This window comes from Colobus angolensis, unplaced genomic scaffold, assembly GCF_000951035.1.
Source record: "Colobus angolensis palliatus isolate OR3802 unplaced genomic scaffold, Cang.pa_1.0 Scaffold427, whole genome shotgun sequence".
In the NCBI taxonomy this organism is placed as follows: domain Eukaryota; kingdom Metazoa; phylum Chordata; class Mammalia; order Primates; family Cercopithecidae; genus Colobus; species Colobus angolensis.
Window position 1 is genome coordinate 681,007 of NW_012117677.1, and position 20,063 is coordinate 701,069.

Consider the following 20,063-nt stretch of genomic DNA (forward strand, 5'->3'; position numbering starts at 1 on the left):
CCAGGATTCACATCCAGATATTCTGGCTCCAGAGTTACCAAACTTAATTTACTACCCTAATTTGTGACTGTTGTATTCCAGATGAGTCTAAATGTCCTTCTGAGTTCCCATCATATCCTGTATGTATCCCCTTTGGAGCACCTCCCCAAACCTTTGTTCCCTCAGTTGACCATAAGATTTTGGAGCGTAGGGCCTGTCTGTCTTCTCTGTATCCCAAGACCTTATCACGCTTGGGACCAACCAGAATTGGAGACCAAGCTCCTAGAGCATTTCAAAACACATGTGGAAGGACGCCCTGATTCAGATACATACAGTAAATCTCCTCCCCAACCCACGAGTCTCTAAAACCCAGTTGTTCTATCATATGTAGCTTCAGGCTCTGATTTATGGATATGCGAGGCTTCTCTGTAGGGAAGGCTCTGCTCAAAGACACAGGATGGCTCTGTGTGTGGGCAGCTGCAGGCCTAGGCAATTGCTGCCAGGCCACGAGCTGGCATATTAATGGGGAGCTTGGGATTTAAACCCCACATCTGGGAGTACTGCCAAGGTACTTGCACAATTTGTGGGGCTGGAAGAAGGGTGCTCTGTGGAATCACCCAAATATTTCCCCTTAAAATGAGCAGAAAACACCTAAATGATCAGCAAGAACGATTTAATAAAATAAACCCCTGTAGTAGGATGCTGTGCCATCGTTAACTAACTAGCCTGTAAAATAAGACTCAAGAATAGGGGTAAATGCTCAAGATATAAATGCAAGGAACAGATATTATAATTTTGATGACAACATCATCCAACTATTTTTGGAGGGTATACGTTTGCATAGGAAAGAACAGAAGGCTAATCACCAAAATGAGATTTAATAGGTGGCATATTTCATTTCTTTTTTATACTTTTCTGTCTGCCTCGGTTTTGTATAAAATATGTTCATTACAACTAGAAAAACATTATTAAATAATAAACAAAAGGAAACATTAAAAAATGGCTTGGAAACCTTATACTGGCCTCAAAGGAGGCCTTTCATCTATCTTGTGTGCACACTTGCTTCTTGTACTGGAAGCTCAGCAGCACTCATAACACAGCAAATCGCTGGGTTGGAAACCTTGGCAGGTGTTTCCTTTGATTCTAGACTTCAGGGGCTGTGGCTGTGGTTGCAAAGCCTCCACTGATGATCTGATCCAGAGATCTAAGGCCTTGAGGATAGAACATCCCTCATCCTAGCAGGAAATAATGAAACCTTCTAACCTTAAAGCCCTTTAGAAGAAATGAATATAAACATGTAAGTCTCTAGCGTTGCTGCGAGCCTTCATATTTTACGGCATGCATTCTCATTTAATCCTCAATAACATGAAGGAGGAATTGGTTGTATCAGCCCTAAGTTATGGGCAAGAAAGGCACTTGTCCCAGACCTTGTGGTGAGGACCAGAGCTTAAGCCAGACGCAGTGGCTCATGCCTGTAATCCCAGCACTCAGGGAGGCAGAGACAGGTGGATCACTTGGGCTCAGGAGTTCAAGCCCAGCCTGGACAACATGGTGAAACCCTGTCTCTACAAAAAATACAAAAAAAAAATTAGCCAGGTGTGGTGGCACACACCTGTAGTCCCAGCTACTCGGGAGGCTGAGGCAGGAGAACGGCATGAACCCGGGAGGCGGAGATTGCAGTGAGCTGAGATCCGGCCACTGCACTCCAGCCTGGGTGACAGAGCGAGACTCCGTCTCAAAAAAAAAAAAAAGAAAGTAAAACAAAATAAGTGAAATTAATTTTAATAGCTTATTTAACTCAGTATATTCAAAATATTTCACCATAGTCAACATAAAATGATTAATGAGATATTTTGCATTTTTTTCCCATACTCAGTGTTCAAATTTCATGTGCATTTTACACTTACAGATCATCTCTGTGCAGACCAGCCACATTTTAATGCTCATAGTCACACGTACATGAGGGTAGTGGCTACTGCATTAGCCAGGCACAGGCTTAGATCTAGCACTGGTTACCCCTTCCTGGGTACCTTCTGTGCTGTGGTGGGCATGCAGGTAGAGCTTGGAGGTATGCATTAATAATGGGCTCAGAACGTGAGAAGGATGATCTGCATGTGAATAATTATATTTACTGGCATTTCTTCTTTGGTTACTCCCCCACCTCTTCTCCACTCCCTGAAGGAGGCTCTTTGAGACCACCCTCCTCCCATTCAACTCCCACACTCTCTGCTTCCCCCTCTGCTTGGAAATGGCCACCGTGACTGCAAAAGAGCCTCCTTGGAGACTCCCAGGATGTTAATCAATCTCGCAGCTGGAGGCAAAATGATCTAGTGCAGCAATTTCTCCATTAAGGGGCTTTCTCTTGGCCTTTCCATTGAGGAAAGGCTTTTGCATAAAATGCAATGTGCTTTGTCTTCACCAGGGCAGACAAAGGATTAACTTAAAAGAGCAATAACCTAGCTACTACCTGGACTTTTGGGAGGGCAGCAGGGGCCATTGTTTTCTTTCTATCTTCATCTTGCTCATGGCTGTAGGAAGTGGCAGCCGGTTGTGAGTTTTTGTTTTCCTGTGAATAAAGTGGTCGTCATATGCTAAACCTGGCCCTATCAAGGGTCCTAGCTGGATGGGATCTTGCAGGTCTATTGAGCAGTACTTTATTTCTGGATGAGGGAAGGAACTGAGGGGCCAGGTAACTCCAGTGAGAACCTGGAGTTACCTTCTACTCTGTTCTGGCAAGTTCTGCCACTGGCTTCCCACCCCATTGTTTTCTGAGTGACAGCATCCCTGTCCCCACTGTACACCCCCACCTGCCCCACTCATTCAGCTGCCCTGGTGTCTGCCTGCCAACTCAGGAGTCACCACCTGAAGTCTTAGCAAAAGGCGTTCCTCATTCTACTCCAGGTTCTTGTTAGAATGCTTATAAAAGGAAAAGGCAATGGTATTGGACAATTCCCACTCCAAATATGTGGTCACTGCTGGCTGTTTGTATGTTGAGAGGGACACTCAAATAGATGGGAATCATTGTTGTTAAGATTAGCAAAGCCTGAATCTTGCAGCACAGAACCCAGGCCGATTATGGAAAAAGAATGACAGAGTGTGAGGGCATAGGATCTGCAGCTTTATCAGTGAAGGATTACATTAATAACAGCATTTTGCATTTGTCATCCTGTCTCTTCTTAAAAACATTCAAGTACTTGCCTATAACCCACTTAGCTCATCCTCAGAACAATGAACCACAAGCAGGAGCCACGTTAAGGGCTTGCAGTAGGTAGTTTTTTAACGGTAGTTTTTTTCTTCTAGGCACTCTTCCCTCCTTCTTCCTCCACGTCCCACCTCTGAGCTGAGGCAAGGGTGGAATAGGGGAAAACAAAGAGAGGAATTGAGGCTTTTACAAAATATTCAGCTTCCATTGAAAAATATAGGAATGTGGCAACGTATTTGTAACTTGCTGCAGTCCTGAGTGCTCTGGCCTTCTGGGGTGGGTTTGGGGCCATGTACTCAGTGGCTTGTGGAGCCATTGACACTCCCTGGATGTGGGCAGAATAAGGGTCTTTCCCTCTGGAAACTCGGCCTGTGGTGGCCTGGTAGTTGACTCCTCTATTCTATAAAAGACAAGAAGCTGAATTCTTGTTTGTTTCTACTGCAGGCCTGAAAGCAACTGATAGCTGCAAAGTGGCACAGGTTGAATCATTGGCCTGTGACTCCGTCTGCAGTGGGGAAGTGAGCCTGGAGGTGGCATTCCCCTCTTACCCCAGGGAGCCTGACATTTCTGGAAACTGGGCCAGCTCCCTCCCACCTTCCTTTCTCCCTACACCAAGGCACAATCAAGGGTGAATGGGACAGGAAGGATGGGCTTCTAGTCTTCCAAACTAAAGCTTTTGTGTCTGAGAGCAAACCTAGCTGCAAAGGGGCTGCAAATAGAGAAACCTGGGGTGGTGGTAAAGAAATATTCCCAGCAGGAAAACCAGAGAGCTTGTCTGACAAGCATTTGTTAACTGAATTGATCTGATTACTCAGGACTTTTCTTAGCCAGGACTGGGGGCAGAGAGGGGCTGCAGTTGCTTTTCATTCCATTTAATTTCTGTTTTCCAAGAATGAATATCAAGGGAGCAGCTTTGATTAAACAAGCCTTTAAAAAGGGGGAGAAAATGCCAGGTTTTACAGAGAGCCTTGCTGAGTTGCTGGCAAATGGCCACATGACACAATATTTTTAGTCTTTGGATATTATCTCCTTTCTAAGTACAAAACTGCTATTCCCATTAACACAGCTCTTAGGTTCAGAGAAAAAAGAAATTAGCCTGGTGTTAAAAAGAAAAAAAAATCAAGATTCCAGGAAATCACCCACTTAATCGAAATTAAAAAGAAAATTCTTGTGTGCCTAATTCTACAGTTCTCCACATCCTTTTTATCTGCTGCTGTTTTTCTTTTTTCCTTTCTTTCCTTTCTGCATGAGTTGTTGAGACTGTGGGCCCAACTGGAGAAGATTTTATAGCCAAGTCTAGCATTATCACATTCAAATAGATTTTTAAAAAATGTTTTGCAGGATGGTTTTTTGTTGTTGCTTTTTTAAGATTTCTCTAAGGTGGGAATGTTGATCTTACTTAGATGGGAAATGAACAAGAAGAAAACCCCAATATTTAACATCGAACAAATATTTATTGAGCATCTATTATGTGCTAGTCACTGAGGATATAGGAGTGAATAAAATGAAGCCCTTTCCCTCATGGATCCCTTCTGAGGGGACAGCAGTAGTTAACATTTATTGAGGGCTTGCTATGCGCCAGGCATTGTTCTAGCACTTTATATGATAACTCATGAGGCATGCCCTAGTATTATTACTCTTTGTAGGTACTCACATGGCCAGGATTCACATCCAGATATTCTGGCTCCAGAGTTACCAAACTTAATTTACTACCCTAATTTGTGACTGTTGTATTCCAGATGAGTCTAAATGTCCTTCTGAGTTCCCATCATATCCTGTATGTATCCCCTTTGGAGCACCTCCCCAAACCTTTGTTCCCTCAGTTGACCATAAGATTTTGGAGCGTAGGGCCTGTCTGTCTTCTCTGTATCCCAAGACCTTATCACGCTTGGGACCAACCAGAATTGGAGACCAAGCTCCTAGAGCATTTCAAAACACATGTGGAAGGACGCCCTGATTCAGATACATACAGTAAATCTCCTCCCCAACCCACGAGTCTCTAAAACCCAGTTGTTCTATCATATGTAGCTTCAGGCTCTGATTTATGGATATGCGAGGCTTCTCTGTAGGGAAGGCTCTGCTCAAAGACACAGGATGGCTCTGTGTGTGGGCAGCTGCAGGCCTAGGCAATTGCTGCCAGGCCACGAGCTGGCATATTAATGGGGAGCTTGGGATTTAAACCCCACATCTGGGAGTACTGCCAAGGTACTTGCACAATTTGTGGGGCTGGAAGAAGGGTGCTCTGTGGAATCACCCAAATATTTCCCCTTAAAATGAGCAGAAAACACCTAAATGATCAGCAAGAACGATTTAATAAAATAAACCCCTGTAGTAGGATGCTGTGCCATCGTTAACTAACTAGCCTGTAAAATAAGACTCAAGAATAGGGGTAAATGCTCAAGATATAAATGCAAGGAACAGATATTATAATTTTGATGACAACATCATCCAACTATTTTTGGAGGGTATACGTTTGCATAGGAAAGAACAGAAGGCTAATCACCAAAATGAGATTTAATAGGTGGCATATTTCATTTCTTTTTTATACTTTTCTGTCTGCCTCGGTTTTGTATAAAATATGTTCATTACAACTAGAAAAACATTATTAAATAATAAACAAAAGGAAACATTAAAAAATGGCTTGGAAACCTTATACTGGCCTCAAAGGAGGCCTTTCATCTATCTTGTGTGCACACTTGCTTCTTGTACTGGAAGCTCAGCAGCACTCATAACACAGCAAATCGCTGGGTTGGAAACCTTGGCAGGTGTTTCCTTTGATTCTAGACTTCAGGGGCTGTGGCTGTGGTTGCAAAGCCTCCACTGATGATCTGATCCAGAGATCTAAGGCCTTGAGGATAGAACATCCCTCATCCTAGCAGGAAATAATGAAACCTTCTAACCTTAAAGCCCTTTAGAAGAAATGAATATAAACATGTAAGTCTCTAGCGTTGCTGCGAGCCTTCATATTTTACGGCATGCATTCTCATTTAATCCTCAATAACATGAAGGAGGAATTGGTTGTATCAGCCCTAAGTTATGGGCAAGAAAGGCACTTGTCCCAGACCTTGTGGTGAGGACCAGAGCTTAAGCCAGACGCAGTGGCTCATGCCTGTAATCCCAGCACTCAGGGAGGCAGAGACAGGTGGATCACTTGGGCTCAGGAGTTCAAGCCCAGCCTGGACAACATGGTGAAACCCTGTCTCTACAAAAAATACAAAAAAAAAAATTAGCCAGGTGTGGTGGCACACACCTGTAGTCCCAGCTACTCGTGAGGATGAGATGGGAGTATCGCTTGAGCCTGGGAGGCGGAGGCTGCAGTAAGCCATGATAGTGCCACTGCACTGCAGGCTGGGTGACAGAGCCAGACTCTGTCTCACAAAAAAAAAAAAAAAAAAGAACTTGGATTGTGAACCCAGCTCTTCTTATCCAGGCTCTTCCCCTGTTTTCTCGACTCCAATGTGGGAGAAACATAGCAATCTTGATGAGCTGCCATGGGTGGCACAGGCACAGTCCTCCTATGGGCTGGCCCTCAGTGGGCTGTATACATAAACCTGTCTCTTCCTATCAGATCAAGGAGTTCCGGGCAGGGTGTCATCAAGAGAGCTGGGCTGGGAGCCAAGGACTACAAAGACTCTCAACTAAACAGAGATGTAGGAAGGACTTTCCCAATGGCCACATGCCAGGGATTAGATATAAAAACAGCTCTTCTGTATCCCTAAACCAGCTTCCAAGCTATACTGTAAGCCCTTCTACGTTTCATTCTCAGTTCACCTTTGTCCCTTGTTCCTTTAGTCATTTCAATGAGTGATGCTCGTGCATTTTATACCCTGCTATATTGTAAGTTGTTTTTAAGGGTAGTGACAGATCTTACTCACTTTGGTATAGTCCTATTACCTAGTGGGTAGTAGGTGTATTTAAACAGTGTTGGTTAAAGCCAAGGCATAGAATCAAAATCAGAAGTTGTCCAGAAGAAGTGAGAACACAGTGATAGGGATAAGAAGAATGGACTCAGAAGCAGAGCCTGCCTTGACAGGGGCCTTTTATATACTTTCTGTAGTTAGAACAGGATCCACTCGCCAGGTTTTCAGGGTGTGGTCAACCAGGGCTCAGACCAACAGAGCTAGAAGTTTCTGGATTCAAGAGCGATTAAATTGGATAACTGCTCATTTGAACCGCATCCTGATGCATTGAGAATGTTCCAAGGGCTAAGAATATAAAATAGGAAATGAGCACACACATCTTCTGGGGAAGGGTGGGTAGGTGGGCTGATTTCACCAAATTTTTCCCCTTGTTTTTTAGTATTTCCTGATTTCTCCCTCAAAGAGCTTCAGAATGTCTGCTAATGGCACCCTCTTCTCCACAACAGAACTAGACTTTGAAGCCGGACACAGCAGGTAGCCTTGCTACTGACCTTGCTTGAAGTACTATTGATCTGAGGGTCAAGGAAAACATAAGGAATAGGTCACAGTGCAACCTGAGGGTAGCTGGGTGGGGGCCCTTGAGCAGTTTACAGCCTCATTGTAAGCTCAGTTGGTAGTGAACCCCAGAGATGGATGGGGAATAAGGCAGTTGTCTAGGAGGCCTCTTTTGGTCTCCAGAGAACAAGAATGACAGTATGGGAAAGGGTGCCCAAGTACAGGAGTGTCATGAGCAGTGCAAGGTCAGACATAACCAGGTTCATGCACATTTGTGTCTTTCCATAAGGTCAGGTTTTTACTGATGCTATTTCTTTTTTTTTTTTTTTGAGACAGAGTCTGGCTCTGTCACCCAGGCTGGAGTGCAGTGGCGCAATCTCTGCTCACTGCAAGCTCCCGCCTCCTGGGTTCACACCATTCTCCTGCCTCAGCCTCCTGAGTAGCTGGGACTACAGGCGCCCGCCACCACGCCCAGCTAATTTTTTGTATTTTTAGTAGATACTGGGTTTCACCGTGTTAGCCAGGATGGTCTCGATCTGACCTCGTGATCCACCTGCCTCAGACTCCCAAAGTGCTGGGATTACAGGTGTCAGCCACTGCGCCCGGCCATTACTGATGCTATTTCAATCCTAAAAGCCATGAGCTACATGGAATTCTCAAGGAGGCAACTCTGCGTAGACTTCTTGCTGACTCAGTAGTCAGAGCACACAGACTCAAGCCACTCCACAGTTCAGTCAATATTGTAAACCATACACAGTATACTTCATCAGCACATAAATGTTATAAATTAAACATTCTACATCAAACAAAGTAACATTTAACATCATGAGAAAAGGGAATAGGAAAAAGAGGTTAATAAACCAGACCAAGGACAGTGATGTCCAAGGTCTGACTCTCCAAGGACAAGGAGAGTATCTTGGCCACATCCAGATGGTCATCAATGTCTTGCAAGGATGAGTCTTTGATTTGGGCAGATGCTGGGTGCTGATTACAAATGACAGCAAGGTGGGGTCTGTCAAGATGGCCGTGTCGAGCCGGTGAAGTCCTGCTCGTTTTACGGCCCTTGAGTCCTCTGGTGAAGACTGATAGTAAAGGATTATGCCCTTATCTGGTTGAGTGTTGTCTCTATTGATTAGGTGAACAGCTGGACCCTGCTGGCTTGATGCCTTTTGAAATGTAAGATGGCATTTTTTTTCTAAGATGGAGTCACTAATGTCAAGAGTGATCTATACAAGACTTCTGCAACCCCTTCTTGTTTGGGACAGGCAGCCATCCAAGCAAAGGGGCTGATGAGGGGAAAGCAATAAAGTAGGGTGAGCAGGCCTTGGGGAAAGTCCAGGCTTTGTGGATGAAAACATGTTGGCCTTGGGGTGAAAGAGGTGAGGCTCCTGGCTCTGCGCCAGGTGTGGGAACAAGAGCTAGCCATGTGAGCTGTGGGAGCCTCACTTCCTCCCATGGGAGTGATATGCACGTTCCAGGGCTCTTGTGAGAAACACCGGGATAGAGTGTGCAGCATGGCGCTTGAGCAGACGCCGACCTGGTGGGACGATGGTGGTGAACAGCCCCTGCAGAATGAGAAGCAGCCAGTGGGTTCGGAGACAGGGGGAGAAAGGTCGCCCTGCAGGCCCTGAGACTGGGGGGGCATTACGGAGAGGGTCACCACCAAAAGGACAGGCTCTGCTCTCACTCCTCCTACTCCATATTTTTCCCCATCCTGTTTTGAAATAGTGCCAGCAAAGCTTGATTCTCTTACGTGGAATGTTTCCCTGGCAGTTTCCATCTCATCGTGGAGGTGAGGGACAGGAGAGGCCTCAAAGCCTCCACAGTGCTCCAGGTGAAGCCCCTCACTTTACCACGTAGGCCTGAGGGCATGCAGGACTCCCTGGGCTGCAGGCACTTCCTTCTTAGGTGGCCTCATCTCCTCTGGCACATTTAATACAAGGCAGAGGGATGCCCTTTGCTCTGGCCTGCAGGAGAGATTAGAGGCATGAGCTCTTCAGAGTCTTTATCCTGGCCTCTGGACTCTCTGGACTGCTGTTTTCCACCTTTGCTGCCTCTGCCTCCTGTACCCTGACACTGACATGCACCATGGGATTTTGGATGTGGTGTGGAGGAGGGGTGGACACATGCCCCGGGGTGTGGCCTGCCGCTGTGCACATGCAGAGGGTGCTTTTAAAATAAAGTGCCACGCGTTAGTAACAGCCGAGTCCCAGAGCATGCACCATCACTCACGATTCCCTAATGCCTGCTCCTAGCATATCATCCTCGCACTGAGGAGAGGGCTATTTTCAGGGTGCCTGCCCTTTACTGGCTGCTCTAAAGTTTCTTCCTGCCATCATGGATCCAGAAAAGTCATCCGGCTGTGTCTGGCAGCTCCTCTGTCCAGCAGAGGTGGGAAGGGTAAATGCATCGGGTGGAGGGTAGTTTGTGAAAATGTGCCTGGCACTATCCCAGACACAAAAGAAGATCTGAGCCTATCGTAGATGGGGATTTAGGAGGAGATGATGGGATTCTGAGCTAGTAGATGGCACTGCAAACAGCCTGGCATACTGCTTACAGAGCCTCTGCCTGCCCCAGTCCCTGAGATGGGCATAGGAACCAGCCACAAGGAAAGTGGCAAAATCACCTTTAACAGCATGAATGGCTATGAATAGATTCAGCACAGGATACTCCACCAATGAAAGACCATTAGGCCTCAGAGGTGGGTAGAGGGCTTGCAAAAGTATTCCAAGATTGGGAGGTATTAAGGCAACCTCACTCCCAGACTAACCTGGTGCCACTTGGCAAACACACCACAATTGTACAACTTCTGGAGGTTAACACAGTCTCCAGTCCAGTGGCAGGTGTCAAAGAATGCATCTGCTCCACCCCCACAGCCTGGGGATGGAGCCCTGATACGTTCCTCTTTCAAACCTTGATCCTCAATCTTTCTGCTGTTATTAAATTGTTATGTAATGCTTTCCATCAGCACCTGATGCTGGGTTAGGTTCAGAAGGAGAGCTCAGTGCCTTTGGGCTGACAGGTGGCTCCTGGAGCAAAGTCCAGGCAGCCTATTAACAGTTATGACATCCCAACCCAGACTCAGGCTCAGGTATGGGCCCACACAGCTCTGCATTCTTCAAGAACCCCCAGAGAAAGGTGATGGCTGCAGGGCTGGAGCAGATGCATTCTTTGACACCTTCCCCACAAGTCCCATCTGGGAGGAGGGGAGGAGGGTTAATGGGGTTGCAAAGGGAAAAATAATAAGTCCTCCCCAGGGGCAGAGCTTATAAACCATCTGGTTTGGACCACATCTTCCAAAATACAGAAACTGACTTTAACTGAGAGAGAACATGACCCTTGCTGGCTTAGGATGCACCCAGAGGTCAGCCTGGAACTCTCTGGTTCTCATTTTAGGTTTGAAAGAGGAACATATTGGGCTCCATCCCCAGGCAGACAGCATGATCTGTGTAACAGTCTTTTGTTTGTTTGTTTGCTTTTTAAGTCAGTCGACTATTTCAAACAGCATTCCTTGGTTGAAGGTGAGGATGGGTCTGCTAGAGCCTCACTCCAAAAGAAGGAGTGGGGGCAGTCAATGAGAGTCATCCTCATCCCTCAGCCATCGCCATTTGAAAGGATTTGCTCGGTTTCAAACTAACTACATGCTGACTTCGGGGGCTTTCATGGTTTCCTTGAGCTTCTGAGCCTCCTTTTCCCATAAATCAGTGCTAGCACTAATGATAACTTCTTTAATTCAGGATTAACAAAATTAAATCCTCAAACAGACTCAAGTGTACTGAGTTTGAGGGTGAAATGCAAATGTGAAATGTACAGACAGCCTTTCTATCTTTACTGTTTGTTAAACTCATGCAATTAACACAACCAAAGCAAGCCCTATGTCTATTCTTGAGAATGTCTCCCCATTTTACCCCTGGGTGGTGACAAATGTCAGAAAGCTTTATAGACTCAGGATGCATGATCCAGGAGTCTGCCATTATTGAAGCTGAGCATCTTATTATAAAAGCACCTGACAGACCGGGTGCGGTGGCTCACGCCTGTAATCCCAGCACTTTGGGAGGCCAAGGCAGGTGGATCACCTGAGGTCAGGAGTTCGAGACCAGCCTGACCAACACGGTGAAACCCTGTCTCTAAAGATACAAAATTAGTCAGGCGTGGTGGCGGATGCCTGTAATCCCAGCTACTCAGGAGGCTGAGACAGGAGAATCGCTTGAACCCGGGAGGCGAGGTTGTGGTGAGCCGAGATCATGCCACTGCACTCCAACCTGGGCAGCAAGAGCAGAACTGCACCTGACATATTTACTGTTTTCCTGTGCACGGAGCTTGCTGTGTGTGCAGAGCACTTTATTTTAGAGTTGGGTAGGTAGGTCTTTCTCCCCTCCTGCCCATTTCTTTTGTATTTACTCAGTCCTTTTCCACCTGGTGCCTGGCAGTGTCATGCACACCTTGGGCACTTACTGAATATTCATTCATAATGGTGAAGCCATCCATGGCTTCCCAGCATTCACACCCTTCCCCATGAGTGTGGCTGCTGGCCCAAGCTCTGGGGGTCATGTGTTACAGGGAAGAAGGGTGTGGGAATACAAGTGGTAGCAGAGCTTTACTCTGTCAGGGTGGCTGCATGGCACCTGGCTTCACTGTGCTTTGAATAGCTCTTAACTGTCATCTATGTTGAATGATATTTTATATATACCTGTATCTTGGATTCAAAAATCAAATAGACTAAAGATTTTATCTCCTGCCAGGCTCAATGTCAGGTTAACCAAGGAGAGAATATTTCACCTGAGCAGCTGTGTCGTGGCCAAGAGCCTGACTAGTTCCCTTCTCGAGGATCTGGGTTCCTGGAGCACCCAGCATGGACTAGATGAGCCTTCAGAGCAGTTTCTTAAACAGCAGCACTGCTGGCATTGAGCCAGGTACCCCTTTGTAGAGGGGCTGTCCTGTGCATTGGAGGATGTTTAGCACATCTCCAGCTTCTATCCCCTAAACATCAATAGCAGCTCTCTCCCCTAGTTGTGAAAATCAAACATGTGTTCAGACACCACCCCCACCCCCCAGCTGAGAACCACTGCCTGAGAAGGAAGGAGGGATGATGGGAGGAAGGGGCTTTTCCTCCGTATCCTCTCTCTGTCCTGTGGGAGGCTGGGAGCCTGTGGTTGCCACCTGTGGCATCATCTTATAATCTTCCTTCTGAAATGTTAAAGCCTATATAGATCTGCTGGGCATCTTGTGAAAAAGCCAATCCTGGTTCGGAGAGCTGGGGTGGGCAGACCTGAGGTCTGCATGTCTAACCAGCTCCTTGGCGACGCTTTTACTAGGAGCATGCTTGGAGCAGTAGCGCACGGCTGTGTGATTAGCACAGGCATCTTAGTGACCTCTTTGTTGGAAGTTAACAGAACTCACTCATGCTGACCAAAGCAAAAGCATACTATATCAGCAACAGGGGCACTCACAGAAGGGACTGAGGGGCTTGGCCCAGCCTAGGGAGCTGAGGCCATCTCCTTCCCTCCTGGTTCTGGTTTTGGTTCCTGCCACCCCATCTCTTTGGCCCCATCCCCCTTTGCCTATTTCTAGACCCATCAGGGGCAGCATCACAGACTCCCTGAGAAGGAGGTATGTCAGGTAAGGGAAAGGATGAATGGGCCTGTTTCAGTGGGACCCTGGAGTGACCTTAGGCTGAACATGATTACTCTCCCCCGGCAATGGAGTATACCCACAGAAGACCACCTTGTGAATGGATGTGGGGGGAACTTGGATCCAGGGAGGAGCCCTGGTAGGGAGGGTTGGGGTGAGGCCCTGGTTCCTGCCTTTCTCTGACTACCCCCTGACTCTAGCTATTGATTTCCTGCCATTTCTCCTTCCTCTGGCCCTACCTACCTTATAGGGATGGTGAGATAGCACAGCAGAAATATTCTGAGCTCATGAAAGGAATGCAGTCACTTAGATCTGAGAAGTACTGTACCCCTCTTGAAGATCCCAGACCTCCACTTGGGAAACTGGGAAATTAGAGGTGACTATTTGCCCCACATTCCTGCAGAGTTATTTTAAACAATAAGCCTCCCTTAGAGCATTCACAATTACTCAATGTATACTTAGTTAAAACTCCCAACCTATCAGTCTCACTACTGGCCTGTTCCAAAGGCATTGGCGGAGGTCTGAGGAAGATGGGTAAGTTGGTGATTTGGGGTTATCTTGCAAGAAGGAGGACAGTGATGGGGCCTGGTCTTCTGCCAGGGGACCTATTTCTCAGTTCAGAAAGCTGACCTCATGATTAATGCAACGTGGAAAGGTGCACGAGTTCTGTGCATAAATTCTATATCCTCAGGCAAAAAAAAAAAAAGACAAGGAAGAAAAGAAAGTGAGCAAAGGCATGAGAATACAGAAGCTTTACAATTTTTCTGGCTTCTGGAGGCAGCCACGGGATAGGAGTCAGGAACAAGGCAGGGAACACGCAACTCTGGACATGACCCTGTCATGTAACTCTGGACACACTGATTTCTAAAAGAATTCAGGGAAATCTGCACAAGAAGTGGGAAAATGAGAAAAGACAGCCGGAGAGGCCACTATCTTTATTTCAAAAGACGTTAATGCCAAAGCCAATCTGAAATGACATCAGGCAGATGTGCGCACAGTCAGAGACTGTGGCCCATGTAAATTGTTGCAGTGACAGCACGGTACTTTCTTCACACCCACAGGGATGTGATCTTTGGGAATACAAAAGCCAGCCACCCCTCCTTTCCACTGCTGTGCTCTCCCTCTGAGCATGTTGATACAACTTGAACAGCTCTGCACTATATTTAGCACTAACCAAAATATCAATCGCCTAGACGCTACCTTTCCATGCCCCTGAAAATTAGCTGTGTCTGCTGTATCTCTGTTCCAGTCAGACATGAGTGTACACGATCCTGGAGAAACCGAGTCTAGGAACCATCGTGGCCAATAGCACAGCGGAGAATCCTGAGGATGAAGGTTTTCCTAGCCACCTCCTCTACAGCATTACCACTGTTAGCAAACATTTCATGATAAATCAGTGTAAGCTACTCACCTCCATCCTTAAGTGCATCCTCTAATTCAGCCATTTGAATTGTTTTACAATGCAGTTGTCCCTCGACACCCATGAGAATTGGTTCTAGGACACACCGTGGATACCAAAATCCATGTATGCTCAAGTCTCTCCTATAAAATGGCATAGTATTTGCATATAACCTATGCATGTCCCCCCATATACTTTATATCATCTCTAGATTCCTTATAATACCCAATGCAATGTAAATGTTATGTAGATAGTTGTTGTATTGTTTAGGGAATAATGACAAGAAAAAAATGTCTGTACATGTTTAGTACAGATGCAACCAGCCATTTATTTTTCCTGAATATTTTTCATCCTCAGTTGGTTGAATCTAAGGATGCAGAACGCATGGATACAGAGGGCTGATTGTATTTTTCTTATCTTCTGGTATGGGGCATGTCTTTCTGACTGGGGTCATCATTGGTTACCAAGGTAATAGATGTATTAAAAGCAGCTGGCATGGGGGCTGGGCAAACTAAATAGGGTTGACAGCTATGTCACTCTTCACCTTTGTGGGGGATGGGTCGGGGGTGGTGAAGAGATTTATTTTCTTACCCATTGTTAGGTTTGTGACTGAGACCTCTATAAAAAAAGACAGATTAACAAGAGAAGAGCATACAAATTTATTCAATGTTAAGTTTTATGTTACACCAGAGTCTTCAGAAATGAAGACTCAAAGAAACAGGGAAATCCATGTGTTTTTATGCTCGGTTTGATGAAGTGAGTAATTATGGAGAAGTATGATTGCAGGACAAAAGGGTATGACCCAGTGATAATAAACCTGGGGAATTCAGTGAGGTCCGTTTGTTCAGATTTTTCCTGGCATCTCTGTCTTCCAGAATAGGATGTTCCTTTCCTCCGGGTATAGGTAGGATACCTCTGGAATGAAGGTCTTATGACTGCTTCAAACGAAAGCCAGAGAGCTCTTTTATGGGCTGCTTCAGGGAAGAAGGGCAGGAGAAGGTCAGAGACCTTCCTGCTTCTGCTGTTTTCTCAAATGCCAAGTGCCATATTTTGGGATAATGTGTCCTGAATCCCATCACCTTTTTCTCAAAGGCAGATGTGTAAGGATGGATGGGTTACTTATCCTGAGGGTTCCCTCAAGTCTTCTGAAGAGAGGGGCTATATCAGCACTGTCCAATAAGAATAGAATCAAGTCACTTTTATAATTTCAATGTCTCTAGTAGTCACATTTTTAAAAAGTAAAAAGATATAGGAGAAATTAATTTTAATTAGGCATTTTTATTTAACATGTATAAAATATTATCATTTCAACACGTGATCAATACTTAAAAGTTATTCACGGCCAGGCATAGTGGCTCATGTCTGTAATCCCAACACTTTGGGAGGCTGAGACCAGAGGATTGCTTGAGCCCGGGAGCTTGAGACCAGCCTGGGCAACGTAGCGAAACCCTGTCGCTACTAAAAGTTTAAAAATTAGCTGAGTGTGGTGATCTACACCTATAGTCCCAGGAAGTTGAGGCAGGAGGATCTCTTGAGCTCAGGAGTTTAAGGCCGCAGTGAGCTATGATCATTCCACTCTACTCCAGCCTGGGTGACAGAGCAAAACCCTGTCTCAAAAAAAAAAAAAAAAAGTGATTCATGAGATATTTCATATCATTTTCTTTGGTACCAAGTCTTGGAAGACTGTTGTATGTTTTATGCTTACAGTACATCTCAATTTGGATTAGCAGCATTTAATTGCTCACTCTCATGTGACTAGTGGTAACTGTATGGGACAGTGTCATTTTGCTCAGTCTGCCAGACCGATGGGAGTTATTTTCCCATCTGAATATCTCTGAAGTGGACGAATTCCCCTTCTCTGTACTTCTATAACCATCTTTTCCTGGGGCCTTAGTACACACCAGGCATTATGCTGAGTGATTATTCACATACGTCTCATCTCAAGTACTCAAGATAGCAACTCAATGAACTATCATCGTTCACATTTTACAGATGAGAAAACTGAGGCCTAGGGAGAGCCTCAGGCAGGTTAAACAATTTGTTCAAGGTCTTACAGCTTGTAGGTCGTGAAGCCGAAGTACCAACCTAAGCCACCCGATTCCTCGGGCCTGTCCTCTTAACCACTACCAGACTGTCCCACTCCTGTAAGTCCTGATCACATCACCAGAAAGGACTTCCAGCCTTAGACGATCCCAGAAAAGAAATGTGCTATTGGCTCCTTAGGCTTTCAGGCAAAGGATACCTATTCCCAGGAGAGCCAGACAAAGGCAATAATTGTGCACTGCCTCTGAAAACGTCCTAATGCCCTGTCAGCTGATAGTGTAGGGACAACCATGGCTGAGAGTTCTGTTCACTCTAGTGTTGCAAAATTCAACTTTTAACAAGCAGAGCGAGTTGTTTTTTTTTTTTTTTTTTTGGTTGAGCATATTTATTAAGGTTCTTTGGTCACAGGTAACAGAAACTAAGGCAAACCAAGCCAACAGAAAAAAAAAAAAAAAAAAGAAAAGAAAAAGGCAGGGACATCTATCAACAGGATTCTGGGCATCTCCTAAGAAAATGTCAAAAGATGGGGGCATACGAAGGAGTGACCCAGTGCTGCTCCAGGGACCAAGGCTCTGTAGCTCCACAATTAGCCTGACTGATCTTCCAATGTGTGCCTTTCAGTTACAAATTCTCCAATAAGAGAGCCCTGTGGGTCAAGCTGGAGTCAGTTATTCACCAGTCCAGTCCACTCTGGGCAAGGGCTGCCACCAGGGACCCAACTCTGGAGTGCAGTGAGAAAAATCCTAGAAGGGTCAGGCCAGATACCCCAATAAATGTCTAACAGAGGAACTTAATGGGTTTTCAAAAATGTATTTGTATAGAGATTATGCTCTGCATAAGCCCTTTCTCATGTTAGAATGGTCTTTTCCAGTTTTCTCCAAGTTTCTGTATTCCTTTTCATTTCTCTTCAAAGGGTCACATTCTAACCTTTGCTTTCTTCGTGACTGGTGCAATCCAAGTGACCCAAATGATAGACCGAGATGCAGGTGAATTGAGAAACAATCCCACCATTTCCCTGGAAGTTCTAGTGAAGGACAGACCATATGGGGGTCAGGAGAATCACATCCAGATAACCTTCATTGTGGAAGACATCAGCGACAATCCTGCCACATGCCAAAGGTTCACCTTCAGGTATGCACACTTTGAAACTTGGGTTAGACATTCTACCTCTTTGGTGGTCCTCCACCCTTTGGCTTATCTGGTATATTCTCAGGAGGACCTGTAGAATTATAAGCATTTGGAGAAACAGCTCAGTAGAATAAATCGATGTGAACTGTTCACTTTTGTCCACAGGTTTCCCTGTTGTCATCCTTTTTTCTTCCTTCTCTTTCATTTTCCTTCTTCTTCATTATCTCCCTTGTTCACTTTCTTACTCTTAAGAATTATTTTTTATTTTGCTCCCTTCTATATCCTGCTCATCTCCGTTGGTGAAAAGGACCACAGGGACTTGTTAGGCCCTCTCTAGACCGTGCCTGTTTTTGTTTATTGCCACGGGTGGCAAGATGGGGCTGTTAGTTAGCAGTTATAATAGATGTTTGAGACTTAGGATCAGTGAATAGGAACTCCCAGAGAAACACACTACCAGCCAGATGAATAAATCAAACCAAGTACTTATGTAAAACCAAATAAAGCATTGAATTCACCTTACACAACTTAATTGAATATAAACAAAAGACATCCAAAAGGGAAAAAATGCAGGTACAAGTGGGATACAAGTGATTTTGTATATTTTGACTCATTCTTTGTCCCACAATCTATTTGCTATTATTTTACAATAAAGTCGCTTGTGATTCTGGGTTAATATGCTTTTTGAAAACAATATTATCTTTCTACTATTTTGTCAAAGAGTCACATGATTAGTACTTTCCCACATAAGCCTCATCTCTAAGGTTTTGTTCCAGCCAGTCTCTGGTCTTCTGAGGGGCTGAAGAGGGCTCTTTGGGAGGAATTGGAGTTGTGGGGAGCAACTCCACAGTAGCCCTTGCTAAAAGACAGCCCTGTATCTGGAGCAAGGCTGACGACCAGGGTGGGTCTCAGTTCCAGATGTCCCCATGGGGAGAGTCTCCTGAGTTTATCTTTGAGTGGTTTTGTAAGTTTTCTCCAGACGACTCTGGACATAGACCCAATACATGCAGAGGACAAAGGACCCTAGACCAGGATTGCCTTGGAGGAGCAGGGAAAATAGAAATTCCTTTATTATACTCATGAATGCCTCCCTGTCCCAAATGGCATGTCCAGCATAATGCTAAAGGATCCATGTGGCCTCCAGTCTGATATCAAAATGGTTAAACTCTGTTCTGGACACACCTCTGACTTGTCCCTTCAGGTCCAGTCTCCACCCTGCTCTGTGCTCCAAGACGCTGACTTAGATGGATACTGTATCAGTCTGTTTTCATGCTGCTGATAAAGATATACCTGCGACTGGGCAATTTACAAAAGAAAGAGGTTTAATTGGACTTACAGTTCCACATGACTGGGGAAGCCTCACAATCATGGCGGAAGACAAGGAGGAACAAGTTACATCTTACATGGATGGCAGCAGGCAAAGAGATAGAGCTTGTGTAGGGAAACTCCCACTTATAAAGCCATCAGATCTCATGAGACTTAGTCACTATCACGAGAACAACACAGGAAAGACTTGCCCCCATGATTCAATTTCCTCCTATCAGGTCCCTCCCACAACATGTAGGAATTCAAGATGAGCCTTTGGTGGAGACACAGCCAAACCATATCATCCTGCCCCAGCCCTTTGCAAATCTCATGTTCTCACATTCCAAAACCAATCATGCCTTCCCAACAGTCACCCAAAGTCCTAACTCATTTCAGCATTAACTCAAAAGTCCACAGACCAAAGTCTCATCTGAGACAAGGCAAGTCCCTTCTGCCTATGAACCTGTAAAATCAAAAGCAAGTTAGTTACTTCCTAGATACAATGGGGGTATAGGCATTGGTACAGCTATTCCAAATGGGAGAAATTGGCCAAAATGAAGGGGCTACAGGTCCCATGCAAGTCTGAACTCCAGCGGGGTAGTCAAGTCTTAAAGCTCCACAATCATCTCCTTTGACTCTATGTCTCACATCCAGGTCACACTTATGCAAGAGGTGGGTTCCCATGATCTTGGGCAGCTCCATTCCTGTGGCTTTGCAGGGTACAACTTCCAACTCGGATGCTTTCACGGGCTGGCACTGAATGTCTGTGGCTTTTCCAGGTACACGGTACAAGCTGTCAGTGGATTTACCATTCTGGGGTCTGGAGGACAGTGGCCCTCTTCTCAGAGCTCCACTAGGCAGTGCCCTACTAGGGACTTTGTGTGGGAACTGCAACCCCACATTTCCCTTCTGCACTGCCCTAGCAGAGGTTCTCCATGAGGGGCTGCCCCTGCAACAAACTTCT

General features: G+C 45.5%; 1 protein-coding gene across 1 annotated transcript in view; it reads left to right on the forward strand.

The window, feature by feature from the left end:
• Positions 1 to 20,063, forward strand: part of CDHR3 (cadherin-related family member 3) — a 72,568-nt gene that overhangs the window by 25,483 nt on the left and 27,022 nt on the right. The window contains 5 exon segments of the mRNA XM_011956863.1: positions 7,481 to 7,575; positions 9,370 to 9,435; positions 11,584 to 11,632; positions 14,481 to 14,625; positions 17,611 to 17,800. Coding sequence (XP_011812253.1) covers positions 7,481 to 7,575; positions 9,370 to 9,435; positions 11,584 to 11,632; positions 14,481 to 14,625; positions 17,611 to 17,800 — 545 coding nt within the window.